This window comes from Arachis ipaensis, chromosome B01, assembly GCF_000816755.2.
Source record: "Arachis ipaensis cultivar K30076 chromosome B01, Araip1.1, whole genome shotgun sequence".
Lineage (NCBI taxonomy): Eukaryota > Viridiplantae > Streptophyta > Magnoliopsida > Fabales > Fabaceae > Arachis > Arachis ipaensis.
In genome coordinates this window covers 136,671,786-136,698,604 of record NC_029785.2, presented here as the reverse complement: position 1 = coordinate 136,698,604, position 26,819 = coordinate 136,671,786, and the positions used below count along the sequence as shown (strand labels likewise).

Here is a 26,819-nt window from a genome sequence, read left to right as displayed (position 1 = left end):
TATTAGTTATAAAAAATATATGTATAATATATTAATTAAAATTAATTATTAAAATTAAATTTTTTTTAAAAAAATTAATGGAATGAAATGAAATGGAGAGAAGACAAAGCTGCATATCTGGCAACCAATAATCCATTTCCTGTTTGTCTTTTTCTGTGGTCCTCCACCCTCCTCAGTCCTCACTGCACTACTATAACTAAACAATGTCAGTTATAATAAAATAATATATATACACTGCACTACTATGTGTATATATATACATATATGGAGAGTTTTTTGGATCTATAATTTTTGTGCCTAAATTACTTAAAAATAGTAATAGAAAAAGATAAAATTCATTCTTTTATTTTTAAATTTTATATTTAAAATTTAGGCACCATAAAAAGCACCTAATTAATTATATACATTATTTGAAATTGATATAGTTAATGTAGTGATTGCTTCTTAGCTTTAATGTCTCAGCCACTATAAGCTAAACGTTATTTAATAATTAGTATGATTGTGACCCTCGCTAATAATGTAATGCGATAGTAATAATCTATCACTGGGAGGATTTCAGTGGTAAGAATATTGTTAACTAAAACTTGTCAATAATATAATCATCACTTGCCACCGTTAGATTTAGGAATGTTTATAGGGAGGGCAAAATCGAATTTGTCTTAATATAAATTCGATCTTAAATATATATCGAATCTATTTTCTAAATTTTAATATGATATTAAACCTGATGAAATTTAAATATTTTTGAACGACAATTATATCAGGTCAAAATTAGATAAAAACCAAATTTTTAAAATTTTAACGATAATTTATAAAAAAAAATTATTTATGATACACTTATTTATAAAGAATAAATTTATTATCGAAAAGTTGGTATCTATATTTGAACTTAAATTTTTCTATAAATTTTAATTTGATGTTTCTTTGATCTATTTTCTAATTCAACAAGTGTGATTAAAAATAGAACAATAAACTTATAATTAATACAACATAATATTGAAATTAATTTAAACCATATATATCTTTTTTAATTTCTTTAAGGTGCACATGGGTCGGGTAAAACCAAGCTCATCATAACCCGGACCCAACCCGAAATAATGACCGAGTTTTTTTTTATACCCTTATCCGATCATAGACCTGATAAAATCATACCAAATTAGGCCATAAATTGTTCGGGACCAGACCGAATTTTCGGGACGGATCGGACCATGTGCACCCTAGTTAGATTATTATAACTTTTTTTTTTTTACCAAAGATAGGAGACTCGAACCCGCAACCTCTTAATTGAGTATGAGGAGATTATGCTGTTTGAGCTATAACTCATTGGCTAGATTATTATAACTTTGATTATTAACTTTATATAAATTCTAATTCTACTACTAAACCAGACGAGTAACGCTACATGTACACTAAAATCAGTCACTAAAGTTCGCCACTAATATAAAATATATGTTAGAATAAAAATACACATTGAAAATAAATTAAACCACATATATATTTATACATAAATACATTGATGACTGATTTTAGTGGTTAATTTTTGTGTACAAATAGCATTTTTGAAACCATACATAACATTAGCAAGCATCATTTACGTGCGGAATTAAAATAGAGAAACTCTAGAGGATAACATTTTTATTAAAATCTGGCCAACACTTAATCAGCAAAAAAAAGAGAATAATTTTTTATTATTAAATATAATCTCACACTATTAAAAATATTAATAATAACTAATTAATGACTATAAATCACAAAATTTACTCACCTTAGCACTTTTTTTAAAAAATAATATACGAAGATTGAACAAATCTGTGTGTATGTATTTATTTACAAATTCAAAACTCCTACCTATCTATTTCTTATTCAAAAGGCTGGTTTGAGAATCATAAGAGACAGGATTCTCTAATATGCCAAATAAATCAGTAGTCGCTTTCATAAAGTATGAATTTTTTTGGAAAAAAATTAAAAACGAAAACGACATGATGGAAAGAGAAATAAAAAAAAAAAGAACAGAGCAAGAAGAAAATAAAACAAGAAAGAACAGAAAGGATGAAAATGAAAGACACTATGCATGATCTTCTAGTATTGTTTCTGTTAAACCATCATATCAGTCTATATTACACTATATCATCACATAATTTGTTAGAGTAATAATAAATATTTTTTAATAATTAATCATATTACATCTCCAATAATTTCATATAGTTAACACGTAGTTATTGACATATAAAAAATATATATATTGACAATATACTAACTAAAATTCTACTAGCAACCTAGACTTTATTTTTCTAATCCCTAGTCTCAAATTTAAATTATTAGTAGGTGTTGAAAAAAAATATAAATAAAAAATTGTCAGTACACAGAGACATTGCTTAGCGACAATTTTTTTTTTTAATCAGCGGCAGTTTTAAACCGCCGCAAAATCAAAGACTGGCGGTTTAGTAAAAAAAAAAAACATGTGTGTGCTGCTGAACAAGGTAGCTAGCTTTGATTTCAAAGCTAAACAAAACTGAAGAAAGACATAATAAAAGAAGAAATTAGGAAAGATAATAAACATGATGAAGCTTAGTACAAGAGGTGATAATAAAAAGAAAAAAATAGCATTTAATTTGATTAGTAGATAGTATTTACATTAAGAAGTTGAATGAGTTAATAATAAAAATAATGAGTAATAACGAAATAAAACATAGTCTTTTCATCTAAGAAATTTCGGATTCAAATAAACTAGTGATGATAGGAGAGTTGAAGACGGCGAGAGCAGAGGGTACAAAAGTACTTTCGCTTGATGTTGAAGCACATGGGCAAGAAGCAGAACTTCCACTGAGTCTCGACATCGGTGGCTTCAACCTTCCCGCCGCAGTAAGGGCATGAACCCGGTGCCTGCTGCTTCCCAAGCTCCCTCTCTTCTTCGTCGCACACATATACCACCCACATTTAATTAAGGACAATAATGGAAAACCGATGGATGATTAATTATATACCCCTCCCTTTTTTTATGGGTCTATTTTATGGCCACCACATGGCTCCCATTGTTGCTTTTATAATGTTCTTCATGCTATATGGTAGGTAGGTGGTGTAGTTATAAACTTATAATCATCATGTAAAATACAATTTCTCTTTTTCCACCTCAGGGTTTAGATGGTTACATAAATTTTAAAATTTAATTTTATTGGTGAGATTTTAATAATTATAAAAACAGGTAGAAATGAAATGAATATCCATAGAAATAGATTAAAGTTTAACTTTTTACTATCTACGAATAAAAATGAAACAGATTCTATGTAAATTATTGTAAAGTGGAGCGAAATTAGGTAGTAAAAAATCCATCCTATTGACACCCCTATTAAACCGTTCTTGCATGAAACAGACAAAAGGCGGACTTCAGGAATAAAATACTTATATACTACTAATAATTTTAGGGTAAAGTATATTTTTTGTCTGTGAAGTTTGATAAAAGATTTAAAAATACCTCTAAGTTTTATTTTGTTTTAATTTTGTCCCAAAAGTTTTCGATTTGCATCAAATATACCCTTGACGGCTAATTTTTCAAAAAATTTAAGACCAATTCAACAATAATTTCATAAGAACAATCCTCAACACAAACAAATCAAGCATAATTTTCATGCATTATTGTTAAATTGGTCTTAAATTTTTTGAAAATTTAGCCGTCGAGGGTATATTTGATCGAAAACTTTTGGGACAAAATTGAAATAAAATAAAACTTAGGGGTTGCCAAACTTCAGGGACAAAAAGTATACTTTACCCATAGTTTTATTATTGTATCATAAAATATTATAATGTAATAATTCTCATCAATTTTCGGAGTTACACCTCATTAATGCATGATACGACTGGCATATGAAAAGAGAAAGAAAATCATTTTATGGCTACTTTCAGAAATACACTTAGCTTAGCTTGAAGAGAAGAGCCGTTACGTTGTATCGTTGATTTTGTAACGTAAAGTGAATCACAGAAAATTCAGCTATAATTAAAGGACAAGGTTTGAAAATGAATGCAAGTTCATGTACGTATATATGTGCGTGTTTCCTGTGAATTGAATTCTTTTTATTTTTGTGTTTGGACCATAATATAATCTGACTCAAAATCTCAATTTCTTGGCTGCCACTCTTTTTTTCAAACCAACGTCAACATTTCAAGCACTGTGGCGGCTAATTTATGATTGGCAGACTAAATAAAATCCTCCTTCTTCAATCCATGATTCTCACTTGGTTTAAAAGAAAGCAAAATATTAATTACCATTTGGTGAGCTTTTCTTTTATCCATGTTAACACCAAAAACTTAAATATCTCGATTTGCATGCTAGTTATTTAGTGTGCAATAATCAATCACTAAATTAATAGAAAACTATTATATATGCACACTTCGTGTCTATACTCTATAGTTAATTAGTATTAGAATTGGTGATATACCGAATGTGTTTAATTCAATTTTAAGAGTTGGTTAAAAAAATAACGGATATCTCACTCTCATAAATATTTTAAAATAAAAAAATTATTTAGTAAAAAGTAAGGTTCTAAAAATCGAATTGATCATCGAATCGCTCTAGTTATTGGTTTATTGGTTCAGAAGTTCAACCGATTCGACCGTAGTTGAACCGAAAAAACTGTTTTATAATAAAATAATAAATAAAATATAAATAAATAAAGTGGTGGTACTACATAGTGGTACTACATTTGTACCGGCCTTGTTGCCTTGTTGGTAATAAGATATACATGAACTTCAAATCTCTCTACATAGTGGTACTACATAGTTTTACATAATCATTTTGACTCTCATGCAATGAAATCCTGGACTAGGATGAGTTATTAATGAAGGTAAAATTGACACAAAGAAAGTGTGCTGTACCTTTGATTTCTTTGATCTACTTTGTTTTTATTTTCTTAATCGGATGATTGTCTTAAACCAATGGCCTGAACCCATGCTTGATGTGAAGTAAATAACTTCTTTCAAATGGACATAACCCTGGTAGTAATTTTAGTTAAAACTATGATCTACCTACCATACAGAATAACAAAAAAAAGCAATAACAAAATTGCTGACCAAAAATAAAAATACATATTAAGAACTGATTAATGAAAGTATGAAACCAAATACATGTTGATCCAACAAACTAAACCAAACAAAAAGGAGAAAAACTATGAAGAAAAAGATACAAACTAAACCAAACAAAAGGGAGAGAGAACAAACAATATATACACAAACACACACACATACTCTCTCTCTCTCCACACACACACACAAAATCAAAGAATCAACCAGCCATTTTATGCAGAACAGGAGAACATAAGGCCCTCAAGAGAAAAGAGATGGCCATTGGTGTACATGTTTAGTCTCAGAGACTGAGAGACAGAATAATATAAAATACTACCAGAATAATTCTAAGCAAAATTCATTATTCAATGTGTATATCCTGCAGTAAACCATTATACAACTAATGCGTATTAGAAGTGGGTGATACATATTCAACTATTAATTGTTTTCTTATTAATGTAAACTCTAAGAGTTCAAACTACAGGTCCCTCTATAGGTGAGCCATAAATACTTTGAAACTTGAAAGCAAAAGCTTTAGAATAAATTTAATTTTGGTGTGTTGCTCTTACTCTTCTGCAAACCTTTTTCTAGTTTGTTACCTTAGACATCTACCCTAAATTCTGCAATTCACCCTAAAATTCAAAGTGCAACTCAATAACCCTTCTTGTATTCCAATTTTACAAAAACTTCCAACAATTTTGAGATTTCACTTAAGAAAAAAGAGACTGAGAGACAAGAGAATATTTATGTGACAGTGTGACACTGTTGGTTGGGAAGTTTTGGCGAATGCAAAGTTACAGCAACAAACACTGCACAACAAACTGTGAAAAAAATTTATACTTAGGGTTAGTGGAAGACAGGGAAGAATGCAGAGCTGGCGGCGACAGGGACAATGGCTGGCAACAGGCAAGACAGTGGCTGAAGGGGTGGAAGGGTCGAACAGAGCTGGCGGTGGCGGGAAGACTTGCGCGACGGCAAGTGGAGCTGGCGGTGGCTGCGATTTCGACGGCTGACCGCGACGGAGGGTTGCTGCCCGAACAGAGCTGGCTGACGTTCGCTCCACGGAAGTTGCGACAGCGGCGGTGGCTGGACAGAAGTGGCACCGGAAGCTCGCGGTGGAGACTGGAGACGTGAAAACTGAGAGCGAGAAGTTAGAGTGGAGGGCTGGAGGCTCGAGAGGAGAGAGCCAGAGGAGTGAATGGGTGGGTGACTAATTGGGTAGGGTTCCTTTCAGCATGCAAACGCAAAACGCAGCGTTTTGGGCAAAATTTAGAAAACCAACCGGGTCACGGTTCGGTTCGACCGACCAATTCTTCGACCGGTTCGACGGTTCAATTCCGGTTCTTGAATTTAGCGATTTTGCCTTCTGTCCGAACCGTATTTGCTAACGATTTTCGGTTCGATCAGTTCGACCGGTCGGTTCGAACCGGTTTTCAGAACATTGGTAAAAAGTGAGAGATTAGTTAAATGGGAAAAAAAAATTCTTGAGACTTTTAATTAAAAAAAAAATATTGAAAAGATTAAATGTACCTTTCATAAACACATTAGTCAAATAATCCTGCGTCCAACCAAGTTGGGTTGGTCTAGTGGTTAGCTCACTAGTCCGCTTAAGCAAGTGTCGGGGGTTCGAATCCCGCCTTGTGCATGCAGCAACCCATTGGCCAGCGGCAAACCCTTAAATGGAGCTCAGTACCGCGACGGATTAGTCCTTGACCTGCCGGGTTGGGGGATACCGTGGGAAACAAAAAAAAAAAATAATCCTGCGTCCACGAGAATCTCCAAACTCTAAAGTGGAATTATCCTCACATATAAATAGCTATGCGTTGTATGCATGCATGCATGAATACAAATAAGTAAATAAAATTCAGAGGTTGTTGTTTAATTTGGAAATTTGTTTAAGAGGCTAAAGGGAAAATGTTGCACCTAACTTGATGGGCAGCAAATATAATATTAAATGTTGATAGGCGATGCAGATCAACAATGTTTGATGCTAACAGCCCCATTATTTATTTATATTTATCAGAGAAAGAAAATTAAAGAAGTCTTGATTGGCAAGTCATTACTAATAGCTACAGCAACCAATATATATATATATATATATAGGTTGTGTGGCACACCCTTGCATTGTTACTTATTAAGACCAAGGTTGGNNTATTAATTTTTAAATTTAAATATTAAAATTAATTAATATTAATAAATTAAAGTTAATTTTCTGTAATTTTTCTTACTTATGAGATCAAAATAACAAGATTGTACTCTAAATCCTAATGCAAAAGATTTATTAATAAGCACTTTTTCTCCGCTAGCAACTTTCAATAATTATATCATATAAGTATTTTGTCATATTAAAAAAATATTTAACTCGATCAATAATAACCTATTATCTTAGACGTTTTATAGATATAAGCATTTGGTTTGATGATAGAGTATTTATATTAATTAGCTTGCATAAAACTTTTAACTATATCGGTACACCGGTGTTTCAGTAATTTTTAACTGTTGATCTTAATTATATATTATATATATACTTTTTATAATTAAGATCAACGATTAAAAATCACTGAAACACCGGTATACCAGTATAGGGGTGCACAAGACCCGGTCCGACCCGAAGACCCGGAACGGACTCGATGACTTCGGGGCTAATTTAGCCTGGCTTCGTTATGGTCCGGTCAGACCCGAGATTTTAATAGATGGCCCCGGTTATTTATTAAATCGGGTTTGGGCCAAGTTTCGAATCACCCGACCCCGGCCCATTTGACCCGTGTAGTTGTTTGCTACTTAATATTTTATTGTTATTGGTTGGTATGACACTATAAATTATTATTATTATGTTAATCTTGTGTTGGTTGTTAACTTTATTTTAATTGTCTTTTGAACTTTGAATGTTTAATGTGTAATTGATATAATTATTATTATGCGAATGTTGCATTGTTATGGAATAATTATTTTTCAAAATTTAGAGGTTCAAAAGATGTAGAATCTAATTTTTGGTGATGTCGTGATAAAGTTGATCAAGACCCGGGCTTCACCCGGTCTAAATCCGGCTTAAGTGTAGTCCGAAAGTAACACGATTTCATCGGGTCTAGGGTCGAGTAAGGATCTTATAAATAGACCCGATCATTATTTAGGGTCGGGTTCGGATCACGGCGAACCCGGCTTCATAACCGGCCCAAAATACATGCCCGGGCCGGAAAGAATAACATGTGGAATTGGGTTGTAAGCCCGTAACAATTCGGAGTTTGGTTACGTTTTTATTGTTTTGGAATTGGGCTTCGTTAATGGTCCATTATCCTCAAGACCAAAAAAAAAATGGTCCATTATCCTCCGTGTCTTGTAGTTGACATTAACCTCCACAGAACGCAAGAGTAACGCATGTCATTCCATTCTGGCATATTCCATGTCCATGTATTACGAATTGCATTAACCCAATCAATTAACAATTAATTAAATTTTGAAAAAGAAATCCCCCAGTTTCCCCTTCGAACTTCGATACGGCACTTCCTTCCACCACCTTCAGTTGTGGTGTGTTGTTGTGTTTTCTGTTCATTCATCATTCACTATTTAAATATTTATTGTTATTATCATCATTATTTATTATTGTTCTTGTTAGTTATTTATTTGCAATTTTGCAGTTTGCACTAGCTTTCATAAATCGAAAACTCAGTCTTCACTTTTTCGGGCAAAACGCACGATCTCTCCAGATTCCAGAACCCTACTATCTCTTCCTTCTCTTTCTCTCTCTTCCGACCGAAGCTGCTCGCGAAGATCGACGAGCAGTTTCAATCTTCGATGCAGGATGAATTCAATTGAGCTCGATTTCGACGCTTGATTCTACACAACCATGTGGTTATCCTTCTGGAGATCCAGAGATCGTTTCTCGTTAGATCAACTCAGGTCACACTCCTCATTCCCCCTCGTTTATCTCCAATTCGCTCAAATTATTCATGACCGCATTCTGAATCTCGAAGAATTCTGGTTAATTCGTGCTTTTACTGAGTTATTCATTTGAATTCTGGTGTTTAGGTACTTAACTGATCAATTGACAAAGATTCAAATTGTTAATGAGATTAACAAGGTAACACGATTAGCTCCATATCAGCTTAAGAGCTTTGTGAATTGTGTTTCCAGTTTTCTGAATTTTGTTGTGTTTTGTGTGGGGAAGGATTTTGTTATTGAGGCACTGAGATCGATTGCGGAATTGATAACATATGGCGACCAGCACGATCCTAGATTTTTTGAGTGAGATTCCTAATTCTTAGTGGTTATGTTCCATTACGTATTTGTTGTGGTGTGAAAGTTTATATATATCTCCTGGATTGTGGCAGACACTTCATGGAAAAGCAAGTCATGGGCGAGCTTGTGCGAATACTAAAGCTGAGCAGGATCAGTAGCGTTCCACTTCAGTTGCTGCAAACAGTGAGCATTATGATCCAGAACCTTAGAAGTGAACATGCTATATGTGAGTTAATAAGCTAGTGAAGTTCCCTGTTCTGCAGTTTACTTGGTCTTTCAATCAGATTTAAGTATGTTGGTGGGCTTAATGATATTTCTCTGCTGAAAATTTTGCAGATTATATGTTCAGTAACGAACATATGAACTACCTGATAACGTATTCGTTTGACTTTCGGAATGAAGAACTATTGTCATACTACATATCTTTTTTAAGGTTTGTTTTGAGCTCTCACTCTAATTAATCTTATTGACGAGTGCTGTTGATGGTTGCGCTGTGTAAAACCTGTTTTACATCTTTCCCGTTGGCATTGCTAATCAGATCCCTGGCTATTTGTGTGTTGGTTTTTTGTAGAGCAATAAGTGGAAAGCTGAACAAGAACACAATTTCTCTGCTTGTGAAGACTTGTGATGTAAGATTTATGCTCTCAGAATATTTGTCTTCTGGTGATGATTTGAAATCTCTTAGAATTGCGTAATATTGTCTTCAACATACTTGATTAGCAACTATTGTGTTTATGATTTATGAGGCACTGAAATTGTATGCCTTTGAGGCTTTGACTATACAAGATTGACAATGATACTGGCTTTTCTACCTTAAGTGGATTTGTATTCAAATAGGTTTTCTTTTAAGAATAGTTGATTGCTTTTTTTCTCTTTTAAAGAAAGAATTATCTTTTGGATGGGGAAGACTGAGGAGAAAACTGGCTTTATATATCTGTGATGTCCAAGCATTTTCACTTTATCTTTCTATGAATTAGGATGAAATTGTCTCGTTTCCACTGTATGTTGAGGCCATAAGGTTTGCATTTCATGAGGAGAACATGGTTCGCACTGCAGTACGAACTGTAACCCTTAATGTTTATCACGGTGAGATTTTGCTGTTTTACATAAACCCTGAACTCTGTATTTGTTATTTTCTTCATTTCCTTCCAGAACTTGGTTCTTTTTTATGAAAATTATGATTTCTTATGACATATTCTTCTTAATTTTCAGTTGGCGACGATGCTGTAAATAGATATATAACCAGCGCACCTCATGCAGATTACTTCTCAAACTTGATTTCATTTTTTAGGAAGCAGAGCATGGATTTTAATAAACTCGTCTCTGATACTTTGACGTAAGCTTCATAAATTTATCTCTCTTTCATCTTGTAGTTTAAGACTTTCTTGTGTCCTGAAAGAGCAATTGTGGTTACTTCATTACTAAATACTGAGACAGAAATCCGGGACCAGATTCAACCTCTACAATAATTGCAGCTGTTGATGACATTGAGGATAACCTGTACTACTTCAGTGATATTGTCTCCGCTGGAATTCCTGATATTGGGACGCTAATAACGGACAGCTTTCTGGTGGTTCTGATATTTCCGTTACTTTTTCCTTCCTTGAGGATAGTTGGTGATAATGTATGAAACCTCACTTTATGACATTCTCATTTCACCTGGATCCACTTAGGTAGATTTTTGTTCTTATTATGTAGCTGGTTCTTATTAATGTTTAGTAGTACATTAATCCAGGAAATGCAAAGTGGTGTTGTCACTTCTCTCTACTTACTTTGTTGCATACTGAGGATACTCAAAATCAAAGATTTGGCAAATACCATAGCTGCTGCTCTTTTTTATCCCTTAGAGGCCTTTACACAGAGTTCTTGGGGTAAATTCAATGGTCATATATCTGGTGATGGTTTCACATCTAAAACTGAAGTGTCAGAAAATGATAATCTTAACAGCTACGATCCAAGATGTTCGACGGTCAATGCTCCATACGTACCTAGTTCTTCAGGGTTTCATTCAGCCCATGCTCGCTCACAAAATGATTGTAGCAGTTCAAATTTGTCTTTAAGGTAAAAAGGCATTTAAGTCATATTTTCTTGTACTAATGTCAAGTTACACCAAGAACTGTTCTCTCTGTTTGTTTTCCTGCTTGTCACTGGAACTGGGCATGTAAATGAGTGTATCATTCCTGCCCAAACAGTCCTGGATATGTTAATGAGTGTATCATATTGTGTTGTATTAGAGAAATTACTAGCTTTTTGGTTCACACATACATACATCCTTCTGATGATGCTCGTAGAGTTAAAACATATTTCAATACAGCAAATTGCAACTTAGGAGTTTATATATGTATGATTTGGATCAAGTTACCAATGTAAGTTCAAACAAGCTTACATCGTTAGGTAACTTTTTTTTTTTTTATTATCTTTTTTTACTAGACTTACCATTGTATAGAAAGTCTATTGTTATAAAGCTTGATATTGATTTGAAATTGTTGTGTGTACTTATGTACACATCGAAATTGACATAATACATTTTAAAGTATGTTAAAAACAAGTTTTTTGATGCAGCTGTGCTACTTTAAGTTGTGATCAAAACTTCACGTCTTGAGTGCCTTTAATGACTTCTATGATTGATGTAGGGAAGTTTTGCTTGCATATGTAACAAAAGGGAACGATATTGAAGTGTTGGGTTCTTTGGGTCTGCTTGCAACCCTGCTGCAAACTAAAGGTTGTGCCACTGTGTGTTTGTTTGCCTTACCATTACATCCCTTTCTGTGTATTTTGATATATCTCATTTTGTAGAACTTGACGAGTCAATGCTAGATGGACTTGGAATTCTACCCCAACGTAAACAACACAAGAAACTCTTATTGGTAAGCCACATTCTTCCATTTAACTTATTTCTAGTATGTAAAATTTTACAATGGGCTTCTGCACTCTGCACTGCTCCGTTTCTTGGTATAGTAGATTCATTTGACGTGTTTGGGGTGGGCTTGAAGGGCACCTATCACTTGTGTTCTTGGTGTGGGTGGGGTGCTTCTTAAAGTAGTGGTGGAGGAAGAGAGTGCTCGTGTGGGTGGCATGTTAAGTTAGAGGCTTAGATCATAATCACTTCTAGAGAAGTAAGCTATTAAGCTGACAATTGAAAGGATTAAGTGGCATAGACTGCCTTGATCAGTATGAGAGCTGAATTTTAAGTGAACTGACACAATGGTTGATTTTACGATATAAACTGATGTGAATTATGTTCAAAATTCACCTTTTTGTGATGTATGCCCTAGGATAATTGCCTATCGTTTGAAGGTTTGAAAACCAGCCAACCTAGTAATATTCATTTTTTATTTATTTTGATGTATGGCTAATATGATGCCTGATTGGCATTGCATATTCTTGCAGGAAGCTTTGGTTGGTGAGGCTTCAGGTGAAGAGCAACTTTTTTCTCCCAAAAATAGCTTAGCTAGGGACGGAATGGGTAGTGAGCTTGAGTATTATCATGAAAAGATCAAGGTTTGCACTTCCCTCTGTGCATCCTTAACTGCTTTATTTTTACTTCTCGCTGCCAATATTTAGAAGCTCCATGGCTTGATAGTTGGTTTCCTTATAATTACCATGTTTTACAGGAGCATTATGGAGTATCGTCTCAGGCTACTGATGTGGGAACAAGTCCTCTTGTACGTAGATTTCAGGTAAATCTTTCTCTCTAGTATGTTCTTGTTATGATATAATTTTTACTTTGTTTATTGTTTTTGCAATAGTTTATGTAGACCGTTTTAAAGTTCCTATGGATTACTGTTAGGCACATTATTCAAATCCAAATAAAAATTTTAATTCCTATGTTTATGTATGGTGTATTTTTCAGGTGATTGATGCATTAGTTAGCCTCTTCTGTCGTTCTAATATATCTGCAGAGACACTGTGGGATGGTGGTTGGCTTCTACGCCAGTTGCTTCCTTACAGTGAGTCAGAGTTCAACAGCAACCACCTTGAATTGCTGAAAGTACGTACAAAATTGTCTTCTCCAACAATTTGCATATCGTTTTACAGATATATCAAAGTTTCCCACTTTTGCTTTTTAAGTTGAACTGATATTTATGCTTGCCATATTGAAGTACCAATGGTCACTTTCTAGTTTCTAGACTACTTTCTGAAACATCAATTCAGTAGAGCTTTAAAGGAAGCTGAGTAGTTTGAGAAAGATACCAATACAAAATTATTTAGTACTCTACATGCATTACAAAAGTTATGATGGAATCATTTTTGTTTTTAATCTATAGTAATGGGATTCTTTACCGTGCAATTGTACCAATGATTTAAGTGATTAATGACGAACTAGTACATGACATGAGTACAGATATGAATTTATCTTTCCCATGTGAGTGACTGGTATAAAGGACAGGATACTGCATGCTGAAGAAAATAGAAATTGAAACAAGTAAATAGGAGAATATTAAGTAGAAATAATAATAGGGTTTCTTGAAATATTGCACTTTTTGATAAACCATGCCTTGGTGAGCACTGCTCTATGTTCTCATTGTCTTTGATATTGAACCCGCATTTAGAACCATGATTGTAGAAATCCATATATGAACCAAGGGTAAAAAAGAAAAGATTTGATATATGCCCCAGGGATATACTAATTTCATCTCATCTGTGGTGTTGTATGCATTTCCGGATGAAATTACTCATGCAGGTTTCATACAATAGTTGTGCTTCTGCTCTTATGGAGGAGGCTAGAGGTATTTGGTCCGACTTTCTTGTTACTGTTCTCTGTGAAGAGTGGAGAAAGTGTAAAAGAGGTGAATTTCATATAATTTATTGTGCTGCTTAATTATTGTAGTGTTCAAGAGTTTACTTATGTGTTTGATCTAGAAAATTTTCAAACTGTAGCAATGGAGTCATCATCTCCTCGGAAAGAATGGACTTGCATGCTTTTGCCACCACACAAGCTCTCTTCTGAAGGTAAGCCTCTATCTATTTAAAAAAAACTTCCTTTGCCTGGTTGCTGTAATGAAAGGAAGCATGAGTAGTTAAATGACCTGTGTGTTTTTCTACAGTTGATGTTCCAGATGAATCATCATTTGTTGCCGGAGAAAGAATGCTTGAGTTGGTGAAGGTTTGTGCTTTATATTATGTTCATTTATTTTAAATGCAGATTAATATACAGATGTCCAATACCGGTGGACTATTCTTAATTGCTGTTCTTCGTGGATGGTGTCTTTTTCCTGTTTAGGTATTTGTACTGCAACATCAACTTCAAATATTCGCTCTTGGTAAACCTTTACCTGAACAACCTCCAATTCATCTTCCTGGGGATCTCCCTGTGAATCATCGTGCCAAGACTTGTGGGCTTGATGTGTCGGGCCCAAAGCCAGGCATTGAACTCAGCCTTGGTAATTTGTCCGAAACTGCAATCCTGTATTCTTTCCACTGATTTTACTTAAGGTTTTTACTCGGTGTAGGATGGATAGAACAATAAAGGAAGGATGAAGATAATTAGGAGAGGGAGATAAGGAAAACAGAGGAAGGACATCTCAGTGGTAATCTTAGTTGCAAGTAGATGTCCAAGAATCCAACACAATGTACAAAAGTGAACTAGTCAAACCCAACCAATAGTAAATATATGCTCAGCTTGATAACCAAGTAATGGACTAATGATTGACAACAAAATTATTCTGGCTTTGGCATTTAATGAGATGCCTGTTTTGAAGTTTCTGTACTAGCCAGTGGTCATGCACAAAACAAATGATCTCTCATCTCAAATTAGCTGTGTGTTTATGAAATAATATATTGAAAGACTTATGTTGATTTTGAAGCAGTAAAATGGATTGGGGAAATTGGCATGCCATATAATGGATTATGATGGTTAAGCGACCTAAATTTATAAAGCTGGCAATAAACTTCACACCTGGCGGTAAAATTCTCCAAATTTAACATTTAAGGAAAGACTGAGTTGTCTTAATAATAATTTAGTGTGTAAATTGTAGTGGCTTCTCAATTGTATACATGAATGGTAGTTCCATCAGGTTGTATTTTCCATGTAGTTTCTTTCTGTTCTACTTACGAATGCTACATGCTTCTGACTTAAGTTGGCCACAACTACTGATTGTTAAGTTTCTCTTATTTTTCCATTTGCAGGTGATGCTGTGCCCTGTAGAATTGCTTTTGAAAGGGGCAAGGAACGCCATTTTTGGTTTCTTGCAATCTCTGTAGGAACATCTGGGTGGCTTGTCCTTGCAGAAGAATTGCCACTGAGGCAGACCCATGGAGTCATTCGGGTTGCTGCACCTTTGGCTGGTTGTAACGTATGTATATTGCCTCACACTGTTATCTTCCTGGGCATTGGTTTGTAGACTTCAGCTAATCTCCATATGATAGTCTTATGAATTTTTTTATTCTTATTGTTTAGCCCAAGATTGATGATAAACATCCAAAATGGTTGCATGTGCGGATCCGGCCATCCGCTTTGCCCTTTCTGGATCCTGCAAAATTCAATGATCATGGGAAATCAAAGACAAAAGCTTTGATAGATGGAAGATGGACACTAGCTTTCCGGGATGAGGAATCTTGCAAGTCTGCTTTACTGATGATTGTTGAAGAGATGGGTTTGCAGAGTGATGAGGTTCATAGAAGATTAAAACCGTTGCTCAACCTTGAAATTGCAACAGATTCATCAAGCTCGTCTGTATGTGATCCTGATGATTCCTCTTCGTTTAGAACACAACCTAATTCATTGTAAGTTCTTTGGCTTGGTTTACCGTAGTGGGTTGTTTGGTTGAGGGGTGAGAAATTATTTAAGTCTCATCACCCTTTTGTATATGCTCCCAAAATATATAGCAGATTTGTAGATTAGCAAATGTGGCTTAGTGTCATTCTTTTTGTATACTAGCCTTTCCCTGCCTTCATCTTGTAAGTTTTGCCCTTGCTCCTCTCATTTTGTAGCAGCTCTAACTTAGGTCATCCCATCTCTTTTTCCCGATTTCTATTATGTACGCTCTGTAGCAATTGTAAATCTGAGGGAACCCCATAAAGAAAGTCCTCCTCTTTTTTTCCCCCTTCTTTTTCTTGTCTACTTCCTCCCCCCTCCCTTTTCTCTCTTTTCTCTCTTTTTTTGGGGTATAAATGTGCCCTAACGCTTACTATATGGTGTAATGAAAGCTATTTGCCTATTTCTCTCTTCCCCCCTTGCCCAAGTGGATATATACTTATCTTTATGTTGGGTTGTGTTAGTACTGTTCATTTTTATCTCGTAATGCAATAAAGGAGAAAGAAGCATTATGAAGCAATGCATTGAGTAGCAACAACGTCTCACACTCTGAGCTGGATACTTTGCATTTGGGGTTTGGATTTTGTAGATTTTGTGGACAAGGTAGTCCTTTAACTTCTTAACAATAAAATCGTCAAAATCTCAATTTTATTAAAAATGACTGAATTTTAACATAAAATTAATGCTTCGAAACACACTGAAAGAGGTATAGAGTACGTGTCATTGTTCATTGCTGAGGGTAATACTGCAACAACTCGAATATGGTTGTTGGGGGGTTAATTACGTTGGTTTCAAGTTATCTAAGCCACAAAGGCTGCTCTAACGTAATTTCGCTAGATCAAAACGGTCGAGCATTCAAAATCAACACTGGAGTTTGGCCGATGCATTGACATTGCTAATTATTGAAGCTTTTTCCTGATGGAACTATACTAACCCTTTCTCTATTTAGTAAATGAAATCCCGTCTGACTGTCCGAGCGGCTCTAGTTTGTTGCCTATTGTTCAGTCGAAAAGAGGCACCCTACCCTATTGGGGCGGAACACACAGCATTGGAACTAGGGGTGTTCAAATCCAAACCGATCCAAATTAAACCGCTCATCTAATCCGATTCAAACCGAAAACCGATTAAAACCGCACTAATTCGGATTTGATTGGATTCTATTTTTTGCAAACCGCTGGTTTTTCTATTATTCATGTATTATTATTATTTAATAAATATTTTATGTTCAAAATGTTATTTATTTATTTATTTTAACTAACCTATAATTTTATTTCTATTGTTATGTTATCGTTGGCTTTTTAAGATATTGTTAAAGACTTATTATGTCATTGTTGATTATTTAAAATTTGATGTTGAGACTTGTTATATGTATTTAATTTTTTTTATTTAAAAAACCGCAAATCCAAACCGATCCAAACCGCTTGTAATCGGATCGGATCGGATCGGATTTTCAAAAAAATTTCATCCAATCCAAACCGCACCGCACATAGTATTTTTTTGCGATCTGCATCAGCATCTAGTTCGGTAGTTCAATAGTATTTTTTTGTTTAAATGTAGGTAGGTACCAGGTACACACAAGATTTTTGAGCTGCCAGGATCACAAACTCCTTCAAATTATGTGTGAATTGTGAAAGCAAAAAAGACACAAGTGAAAGCTGTACCACATAATATAATTAAAATGTGAACAACGCCGTTCATATAACAAATTCCACTTCATCTTTAATCAAGTCTTGAATAATGAGTAATGACCCTTAAGACTCATACATACCCAGCGAATATTTTTACCAAGAATTGTTGTTATTTATTTCCATACCTATGAACCCTCTGATCAATCCATTCCCTCATATCACTCAATACAAGGTTAGCACTCTCGTCAGGCTCCCCTTGAATCAAAGAATGGTACATCCCTTCGTACAGCTTCAACGACTTGTCCTCACTCGAAGCCTTCTCATACAGCAACTTGGATGAAGACGGACACGTAACGCCATCAGAGGTGCCATGCACTGTGAGAAACGGCGCCGTTACCTTGGAGAAGTTATCCTGCACGTACTGGGTAACCCTAAGGAGCTCCCTCATGGTCCCAACCCTAGGTGGACCCGTGTACCTCCTCGGGTTTGACGCTATGATCTTCAGCTTCTCGGGATCCCTGATTGCCTTCCCAACCATCTTGTTGTCAGGCATAGCGGCCCACGTGTCGGCCCATCCGAAAAGAAGCCCATACGCGAACAGATGAAGCCTGCTGGGCTTCATATCCTCGGGGATCACGAAAAGCGGTGCAGAGAACATCAGGCCCGTCCACGTATCGGGTTCTGATTTAAAGTACATAAGCAGGGTTGCGAGACCACCCATGGACTCACCGAAGAGGAACGCCGGGAGATCCTTGTACGGCTCACTGCGGCGGACGTGGAGGAAGAAGGAGAGCGAGGCGGATGCCACTTTGTCCATGTCGCCGAGGTAGCAGCGGAGGCCATCGGAGCGGCCGTGGCCTAGGAGATCGGCGGCGAAGACGGCGTAGCCCCAGGTGGCGAAGTTAATGCAGATCTTCTGGAAGAGCCAACCGGTGTCGGAGCCGTAGCCGTGGGTCATGAAGACGGTGGCTTTGACTTCGTTAGGTTGAAGGTCCAATGGGAGGAAGCTCTGCGTGAAGATTTTGCCGTGTGGCGTGTCGAAGAATGATTTGGTGTTTCGCACCCCCTGGGAGGTGTAGTACTCCTCCTCGGGCATGTGGCCCCAGAAGTTAGGGGGTACCTCCGCTTTCTCTGCTGCCATTGTTGTTTCCCTCAATTATCGAGTCACTGCAATTAAGAAGAATGGCGAGAGAGTAGTTGGCGGTGGGTCCCTCGAAGTTGGTGAACTGACCCCATGTGGACCCCACCACTTCCTCAAAAATTTCTAGTTGGTGAGCTGATAACAAGTCCTTCTTTGTGGTTGTTGACTTTTTTTGGGCCTTGTTTTTTTGGTCACCATTTTCGCGCTTTTTGGGCCTACTATTGGCCTGTTTTATATTAGACTGGGCCGTTAATAAAATATGTGAGAGATGGCCAACACAACACCTTTTTCATTTCTCAAGGATGGTAAACTTCTATTCTTTTTAAAAACTTTAGTAGGAGTACTTTGCTTTACAACAAGAACTGCACCACCATTGTGATTTGTGAACTATTCTGTCAACTTAAAAAAATTGGATAACTCTTACCACTAATTAAAGCGAGGGACCCAAGTAGCATTGAGGTTTTGAAAGAGCCAAATTAGAAGGCATGCCTTTTGGAGAAACTCAAAGCCATCATTACGTGGTTGGTACAATATACCAAATGCCAAGAATGTCACACGGTGGGCCACAACCAGGAGAATGTAAATACTAAATAACATTCTTAATGAATCAATTTATAATATTGAATCGATCTAAGATCTTAGTAAAAGAAAAATAGTTTCAGCCTTCAGGTAACATATATTAAGCAAACAAGTGGTATGTATGTTTTTAATAGTTAAAATAAATAGCACATAAGAATTTGTATTTGTATTTTTTTCCCTCTCGGAATCATAGTTTGAACTGCCACGACAATTTTATTTCGGAGACCACTTTGATAAAGACATTAAAAATATCTTTCTTTTAAAGATGTTTACATGTGTCACGATATTATTGGACATTTTTATTAAATCGATTAATAATTTAGTTTTTAATAAATCAGAACAAAATCGGTTTATTATAACAACAAAAAATCCAATTATCCGCACTATAATTATTATACTAGATTTGATCCGACCAATTTACACCATCTAAATCGAATCATGTTTAAATTTTTTTGATAAAAAGACAAATATATTCCTGATTTTTGTTTTGAAAAAAAAAATCTATGATCTAGTGGATTATGTAAATTGTGGATTATGTAAATTGATCAGTTCGACTGGATTTAATAACAATTGGGTTTATTGTTATTGTTATAAAAAAATCGGTTTTATTCTAAGTTGTTAAAAAATTAAAAAATAATCAATTTATTAATACGTCCAATAATAATGTGACACTTAGTGTCTTTACAAAAAGACGTTTTACGAGCATCTTCCTTTTATTTCATGTCCATCGTGAATATCTATCATTCAACTATCATAGAGCATCATTATGAAAATTGTAAAATAGCAGGACATTCAAGTGCATGCTTTTTTCTAAAACCAATATAAAATTTCTTGATCTTCATGCAGAAAATTAAAATCATAATGGTGTTTTAATTTGAGAAAAAAGACACACGCACGCACTTAGCTTCTACCGTTCAATAAATCATGAAACACTTTGAGATCAAAGTAATGATACACAACTTTGAAGAAATAAAATTGGAACAATAATGTCAATATTGTCTTCTAGTGTAGAAAGCTAGATTGCTTAGTACTTTCTGCATATCTATATTTATGTATTGGTGGTGAAATTCGAAGACACATAATAATGATGGGGTGTTCTTCGATTACACAGCACATAAAAGAATAAGTTTTGAAAAATTAGCATAAAACTTTGTTTTGTTTTTACCTTATTCGGTCATTTGGTCCAACCTTTCATTCCAAAGCACCAATTTTTTTCTTTTTTTTTTTTAAATGTGAGTATTAAGGATGTGTTACACTTACACAGATGCTAATTAATTACTCATTTGACACTGACATATATCTGCATGATCCTATTTATACCTTGTTGTTGCATATTATAAATCACCACTACTCTCTCAAGACCATTGAACTCAGTAAATAAAACAGAAGAAAAACAAACACATGCTATTATGAAAGATTAATTAACACTTTAAACAAAGCTATTTCCATTTCCATTTTACACCTTGTGGACCAATTTTACAAAGAAACCCTCTAAATAGTACCCAAAATCGTTCACCTCATCAAGTAATTAACTTGAACACACTTTGGCAGAGATGAACCCATAAACCCCTCATTCCTATCCAATTTTCTATTATCTCCTTTACCATTACCACTCCAACAAAGTCTAAAAAGTATACCCTTCTCTTCCCCCCCTCCATACTTAACTCTTTCTAATAAGCTTCTTTGAAAAATTTCTTTCAGCCATTTCTCAAATTGGCTGTTAGTAAAATAACCACACCTATTACAAATTTCCTCAATTACCCTCTCATCTATACTAAAATTCATCAGATTCTGCTTCCCACAAGCATCCTCAAAACACCCTTTGATCTTAGTTAAGAACATCTCTGACTTTTCCCTCTCCCTAGCTGGACTTGTGTTGAGTTCAAACTTGTTCTGAATGGAATCAAGAAATCCATTTGGGTTCAGTGGATCAGCCGCAGTTTCAAGAGTCAAATCACTTGAAATTGGGCTACTCTCTCCTGTTTTGTCATCATCATCTTCATCAGCTTTCATGTTGAGATCAAGGGTGTTAAAGCTTGAGTTTCTTGATAAGTCCTTTTTTCTGCTACTACATTGTTCATGAACCAAGGATGTATCTTCATTATTCTCTTCAATTCTTGGGCTCTTGATCTTGGAAAACAAATCCAGCTCAGCCCTGCGCTTGTGGCCAAAAATTGGTGGCTCCAAGTTATTAGGCTTGGTTTCACTGACCTGCAACATAAAACTCATCACAAAGTCCTGATTTTTCTCTTCATTATTGCTTGTGAATCCACCACTTGTCAGTATGAACACTACTTGGCTTGATGAATTCTCTTCAGCTATTCTTAAATTTCCAAACTTTCCCGTTTCAAATCCATCAGAGATGCATTTCCTGAACTGGGCATCAGCAAAATCAACATTTTCAATCAGCACCACAAGTTTTTGATGATGGGATTTCAATGCTTGAACCAGCATCTCAGAATGTGAAGCCAAGGAAGCCTCTTTCCTCTTCAGCATGTCCATGTGAAGAAACTTGTTATCTTCTGAGCCAAAAAGTGATTCTTTAACAGCAAGTGCCAACCTTGTTTTGCCAACTTTGTCATTTCCTTGCAAGAACAACAAAGTGATGTTACCTTGTTTTGCGGGTTTGGAATGAAGCAAGGCCTCTGCTATGGAAGGAACAGTCTCAGAGTGCCATGGCAAATTCTCCTGCAACAGTTTACAAAAATGAGCTCTTCGCAGTGTTCTATCGGTTATATTTTCCACCACCACCGTTTCACTACCTGAACTAGAACCACCATTCCCAAGAGCAAGAGTAGTCTTTATTACTTCTTTACCTTCCAATAACTCCATGGAACCTAAGACTGGTTCTGTTGTTGCTTGCCTTTTATCGCTGAAATTGAACTCAATGGTGCATGAATTTTGACGCCTGAATCTAGATACAAGATTGGAACCATGTGTTGGTGTTGGTTTATCTGTAAAAGACACAGAACTTGATGAATTATTGTTAAAAGTGTAGGACTTTGCATTCCAACTATTGTTGTTGCTCCAATAATCCTGAGCTTCTTGTTTGGTTTGGTGAAGACACTGGCATAGCCTATTCCATTTTCTTTTCAACTCGGTTAATTCATCCTGAAATTTAATTAATACATTCAATTATTATTCATAAGCCATCACTAATCACTAAACTTAATTTATTTGTTTGTTTAACTATTACCTTCTGATGATTTGTTTCGGTGGTATGAGGCTGAAGCCATAAAGGTAACGTTTTGTTGTGACCTGGTCTGAGAAATTGAGATTCCTTTTCATAATTTGAGGCACATTCTTCACAGCAATTGAGCTTTGTTTCCATTACACTACTGGCCAAAAAATAATCTAACTTCAATAATGATAAATCACTTGATTGATGATGATGATAAATCACTATTGGTTCATAATTGATACCAATAATAAGAAGAAGGGTTTGCATGCATAGTTTAGAAAAGACTTCCTTTTCTTGTGTTATTATTATTCTTGCTTTTGATAAAGTAAAAGTTGTGTGTTTCCCGAACTGAGTATCATGTGAATGCGTAATGTCAAATTAAGAGGTTTATGCACTGACAAAATAAAGCGAAGCAGAAAAAGGGTTTCTCTGCATATCACTTCTGCCTTATACCAACCAACCTTGCTTTTGAGACCATAGCCCAGACCACCGTACATAGTACTACGAAACAATATGCAAAACAAACAATAAAGCTTTCAACCCGAATCATCATGCCTGCCCAACTTTTACATGCTTATGTTTTTTCACTTTCTCTTCCATTCTTGTTTCTTCACAATTTTTGCATTATATCAACCTAGTTAATTAATAAGCAAGCCAGTTTCATTTCTAGTCACTGATTACACATTTTTCCATAATTACATTAAACACTAAAGTAGCTAGTTACTAATAGACATTAACCTATTCATTAATCAACTTTTGAGTTAATACTCAATTTGGCCTGAACTTGCATGCGAATCTCAATTTAGTTCTTAAAATTTTAATTACCTCTATTTAGTCCCCAAATTTTATAAATGTGCCTCATATTAGTGTCTGAGACGATTTTTAGTTAAAAACGTTAATGGAGCGTTGAAATGAACAACCAAATACCACACTGAAACATGTAAAGTTGTTAGATAAAGTTTCAATAAACACCACTTATGAAGTTGTTTTTTAATTATTTGAGTGTCAAAACTAAAATGACATCATTTTACATATTCTAGTGTGGCATTTGCCTGTCCATAACAGCGTTCTATTAATTATATACATTGAAAATTCTTTCAAGGACTAACATGAGTCATATTCGCAAAATTTGGAAATTAAATAAAGGCAATTAAAACTTTAGAAACTAAATTGAAGCTCGTATACAAATTTAGGGACGAAATTGAGTATTATCTCTTCATCTCTCAACTTTTCTATAAATTAAATAAAAAAATGTTATATACCCAATCTTACATACTTCCATTATATATTATGTAAAATTATCTAACAGTTCTACTGTTATTATTGCATGAAAACAATTTAATGTGATGAAAAAATTTGGAAAGGTTGATGATTAGTTAATACCTGGAAGAATGGAGAGTCAAGGCAAGTCCAGCTGAAGGAAGAAGAAGAGGCTGAAGAGACCATTGAATCTCAAGAGGGGGTTGTCTCATTTGACACCTGATGTATGTCTGATATGTTGCTGTTGCAATTAGCCACACTTTTTTTGTTGTTTCCCCACATTCAGTTGTTGCAGAAGAGAACAACTTGCCTATTTCCGAAACAACATGATCCACTACTGTGCTATAACAACCGCCGCCGCCACAAACTCCGTCGTCCCCTTCTTCTTCTTCTTTTTCTTCCTCCACTGTCCACTTCAGGTCTCCAATGTAGATAATGATGCCATGGCCATTATAAGAATCATCCACCTTCCTCTTGAGTTCCATGAGTTTCATCTCAACTTCGCTTCTCTTCATGTGCTTCAATGATCTGAATTGTTGGAATCTGATGAACTGTGTTGTCTTCAACTCATGAGGCACCTCTGACCTCTGAAACCTTCCAATGATCTCTCCGACAAGAGATTCCGTCAACGAAACGGAGTCACCAACTATGACAACGTTCTTCTTCTTCTTCTTATTATTATTATTATTGTTATGATTAGTCCTTAGAAGAATATCCATAACCGCTTTGACATCATCCTCCTTAGAAGAAGATGATGGTGCAGTAGCGGTGGTGGTGATGAAGGGATACAGCAAGGACGGTGGTTTCTTAGGCGGAGAAGAAAAGATAAGGTGGTGGTTGGTGGTGTTATCAGAAGCAGAAGGGGAGCAAGGAGAAGAAAAAACACCACCACCGCGAGCGGAAGCGTTGTAAGAATGGAAAACAGAAGAAGGTGGAGAAGAGTTATTAGACAAGTCTTCCAAGTTGTTCTTAATGGCGGTGCTGGAGAAGCCAGCTTCTCTCATGACGCGGCTGACGCTAGGATCATCGAGGATGGATATGGTAAGGTGTTCAAGCTCGATCTTAACGGCCAGAAGAGGTTGGTTCTGGTTCTGGTGGTGGTGCTGGTGGTGGTGCTGGTGGTGCTCGACGCAGCCTCTGCGCTGGTGAGCCTGAGCTCGCTTGAGAGCGGCAACGAGGGCGTTGGAGAGAGAAGGCTGAAGAGAAGAGTGAAGAAATGGAGAGGGAGTGGTGGGGAGCCTGTTGAGGGCGACATTGAAGCAAAGCTCGAGGGCTCTGTAATGGAGAAGGTGTTGAGAGGAAGAAGATGAAGGGTGAGAAGTGAGGCAGGCTCGTTTGAAGGAGGGAGAGAGGGAGAGGAGAGTGGGTGCCACGTGGAGAGGAGTGAGCTGAGCATGGCCTCTCCGGCGAGCCAAGACAAGAGAGTGTTTGAGAACAGAAGCAGCCTCCGCCGTAAGAGTCTGCTGCAAACCGCCGCAGTTTGGTAGTCCTGATGAGCGCATAACTTGAATGGAACCCCCACCCCGCCGCCGCCGCCGCCACCTCACTCTGATGATCAGAACAAAACAGAGAAAGCTTTTGAATTTCGTTGGTTTCTATGATCGATTCGTTGATGGTAGATACAAATAATATCACACCACACACCACCTTCTTTATACTTCTTCTCATTCCATCTTTCTCCTTTTCCTTTTCTTTTAATTTTTAATTTTAAATTAAAAGCAGCTTTATTTTTGTTAATTAAATCCACCTATATTTAGAATTTATTTAGATACGGTGAAAATTTAAATATGCCTTCTTATAAAGATGATAGTTATTAATTTATAAATATTGGATGATTTAATTTGATGATATATGTTTGATTAAATTGTTATTTAAAGATTTTTAACTAAATTGGTATTTTTTAAAGGGAGCTACTCAAATGAAGATGCAAAAGATATCTTTTTATGAAGATGCTTTGTATAAAAGTGTGATTTATTAATTTGGCCACATTTTAAATAAAAATAACACTTTTATAACATATTAAAATCTAACCCTACAATTCATTATCTAAGGGTCAAAAAGAAAAATCATCACATGAAGACAATTATAATATCTTCATGGAAGTACCCACCTTTTTTAAAAGGTTATATTAGAAATATAATTATTTATACATCTTTTTTATTATTTTAAAATTTTAAAAGAAATAATTTTAATTATAATATATAGTATTGATCTTCCATAATATAAAAGTCTAAATTTTTATTTTTGTTTCAATTTTATCCCAAAAGTTTTCGATTTGCATCAAATATACCCCTGACGGCTAATTTTTCAAAAAATTTAAGACCAATTCAACAACAATTTCACAAGAACAACCCTTAACATAAGCAAATCAAGTATAATTTTCATGCATTATTGTTAGATTGGTCTTAATTTTTTTGAAAATTTAGTCGTCGAAGGTATATTTGATACAAATCGAAAACTTTTAAGACGAAATTGAAACAAAATAAAACTTAGGGATATTTTTAAAACTTTTGCTAAATTTCAAAAATAAAAAATATACTTTACTCTTTATTTTATTTTAGAAAAAAACTCAAGAGATAGCAAAAACTGTTTTTTTTTTTTTTTTTCAATTTTTAGTTATTAGCTCAATTTTTTTACTCTGATAATTCATAATTTTAAACATTACTAACTAAAAACAACAGATGATTATGTTTGTCTTCAAGCACTTCTATCTCTTTATTTTAAATTAATATATACTAGCTAGCTAGCTAATACCCTCTCACTTGCAGTTCTCTGATTTCTTATACATACGTCATTTTAATTAGCAATATAGCGACTTACATATGCATGATCTTATATATAAAACATGGTTAACTTATAATATAATAATATACAATCATATATAAAGAGAGAGAAACAAGTATAAAAAGTTGAACTTTAATTTAACTGCAGTTTATAGGTGTTCATGTGGTAGGTGCACCAGAATAATATTGTTGAAGCATG

At 35.2% G+C, this 26,819-nt stretch overlaps 4 protein-coding genes across 8 annotated transcripts; 1 reads left to right on the top strand and 3 right to left on the bottom strand.

Annotated features, from left to right (window-relative positions):
- LOC107620519 lies at positions 2,585-3,064 on the bottom strand. The gene has a single exon (XM_016322666.2). It carries the CDS (start codon positions 2,935-2,937, stop codon positions 2,728-2,730), a length of 210 nt encoding a protein of 69 aa, XP_016178152.1. The 5' UTR covers positions 2,938-3,064; the 3' UTR covers positions 2,585-2,727.
- Positions 5,061-25,450, bottom strand: LOC107642822 (protein SMAX1-LIKE 4). Of its 3 annotated transcripts, XM_021107133.1 has the most exons (4): positions 23,961-25,450; positions 22,593-22,734; positions 21,158-22,507; positions 5,061-5,642 (listed from the first exon to the last, which is right to left on the bottom strand). In XM_021107133.1, the coding sequence occupies exons 1-4, from the start codon at positions 25,337-25,339 to the stop codon at positions 5,601-5,603; spliced, it is 2,913 nt and encodes a 970-aa protein (XP_020962792.1). In that variant the 5' UTR covers positions 25,340-25,450; the 3' UTR covers positions 5,061-5,600. The 3 variants fall into 3 exon arrangements, with proteins under 3 accessions (XP_020962792.1, XP_016201798.1, XP_016201789.1); XM_016346312.2 differs by lacking the exon at positions 5,061-5,642 and having other exon boundaries at positions 20,799-22,507; positions 23,961-25,449; XM_016346303.2 differs by lacking the exon at positions 5,061-5,642 and having other exon boundaries at positions 20,799-22,507; positions 22,593-22,731; positions 23,961-25,448.
- LOC107642834 lies at positions 8,425-16,461 on the top strand. 3 transcript variants are annotated; one of them, XM_016346331.2, is made up of 22 exons: positions 8,425-8,580; positions 8,691-8,952; positions 9,082-9,133; positions 9,221-9,297; positions 9,384-9,517; positions 9,628-9,724; positions 9,863-9,920; positions 10,269-10,377; positions 10,504-10,627; positions 10,729-10,915; positions 11,027-11,352; positions 11,925-12,013; positions 12,088-12,158; positions 12,682-12,792; positions 12,906-12,971; positions 13,145-13,282; positions 13,976-14,081; positions 14,173-14,244; positions 14,340-14,398; positions 14,516-14,675; positions 15,421-15,587; positions 15,692-16,461. In XM_016346331.2, the coding sequence occupies exons 2-22, from the start codon at positions 8,900-8,902 to the stop codon at positions 16,019-16,021; spliced, it is 2,586 nt and encodes an 861-aa protein (XP_016201817.1). In that variant the 5' UTR covers positions 8,425-8,580; positions 8,691-8,899; the 3' UTR covers positions 16,022-16,461. The 3 variants fall into 3 exon arrangements, with proteins under 3 accessions (XP_016201817.1, XP_016201810.1, XP_020962805.1); XM_016346324.2 differs by having other exon boundaries at positions 14,155-14,244; XM_021107146.1 differs by lacking the exon at positions 9,082-9,133 and having other exon boundaries at positions 14,155-14,244.
- On the bottom strand, positions 17,690-18,992 carry LOC107642854 (caffeoylshikimate esterase). The gene has a single exon (XM_016346350.2). It carries the CDS (start codon positions 18,815-18,817, stop codon positions 17,846-17,848), a length of 972 nt encoding a protein of 323 aa, XP_016201836.1. The 5' UTR covers positions 18,818-18,992; the 3' UTR covers positions 17,690-17,845.

Bases quoted from the DNA above. Each gene is read 5' to 3' on its own strand.
- LOC107642822 (XM_016346312.2), bottom strand. From the start codon at position 25,339: ATGCGCTCATCAGGACTACCAAACTGCGGCGGTTTGCAGCAGACTCTT. The intron at 22,735-23,960 runs GTATTAACTAAT...TTTTTTGGCCAG, and splicing joins TTGACTCTCCATTCTTCCAG to TAGTGTAATGGAAACAAAGC. The intron at 22,508-22,592 runs GTAATAGTTAAA...ATTAAATTTCAG, and splicing joins CCGAAACAAATCATCAGAAG to GATGAATTAACCGAGTTGAA.
- LOC107620519 (XM_016322666.2), bottom strand. From the start codon at position 2,937: ATGTGGGTGGTATATGTGTGCGACGAAGAAGAGAGGGAGCTTGGGAAG.
- LOC107642834 (XM_016346324.2), top strand. From the start codon at position 8,900: ATGTGGTTATCCTTCTGGAGATCCAGAGATCGTTTCTCGTTAGATCAA. The intron at 9,134-9,220 runs GTAACACGATTA...TGTGTGGGGAAG, and splicing joins TTGTTAATGAGATTAACAAG to GATTTTGTTATTGAGGCACT. The intron at 11,353-11,924 runs GTAAAAAGGCAT...TGATTGATGTAG, and splicing joins AGTTCAAATTTGTCTTTAAG to GGAAGTTTTGCTTGCATATG.
- LOC107642854 (XM_016346350.2), bottom strand. From the start codon at position 18,817: ATGGCAGCAGAGAAAGCGGAGGTACCCCCTAACTTCTGGGGCCACATG.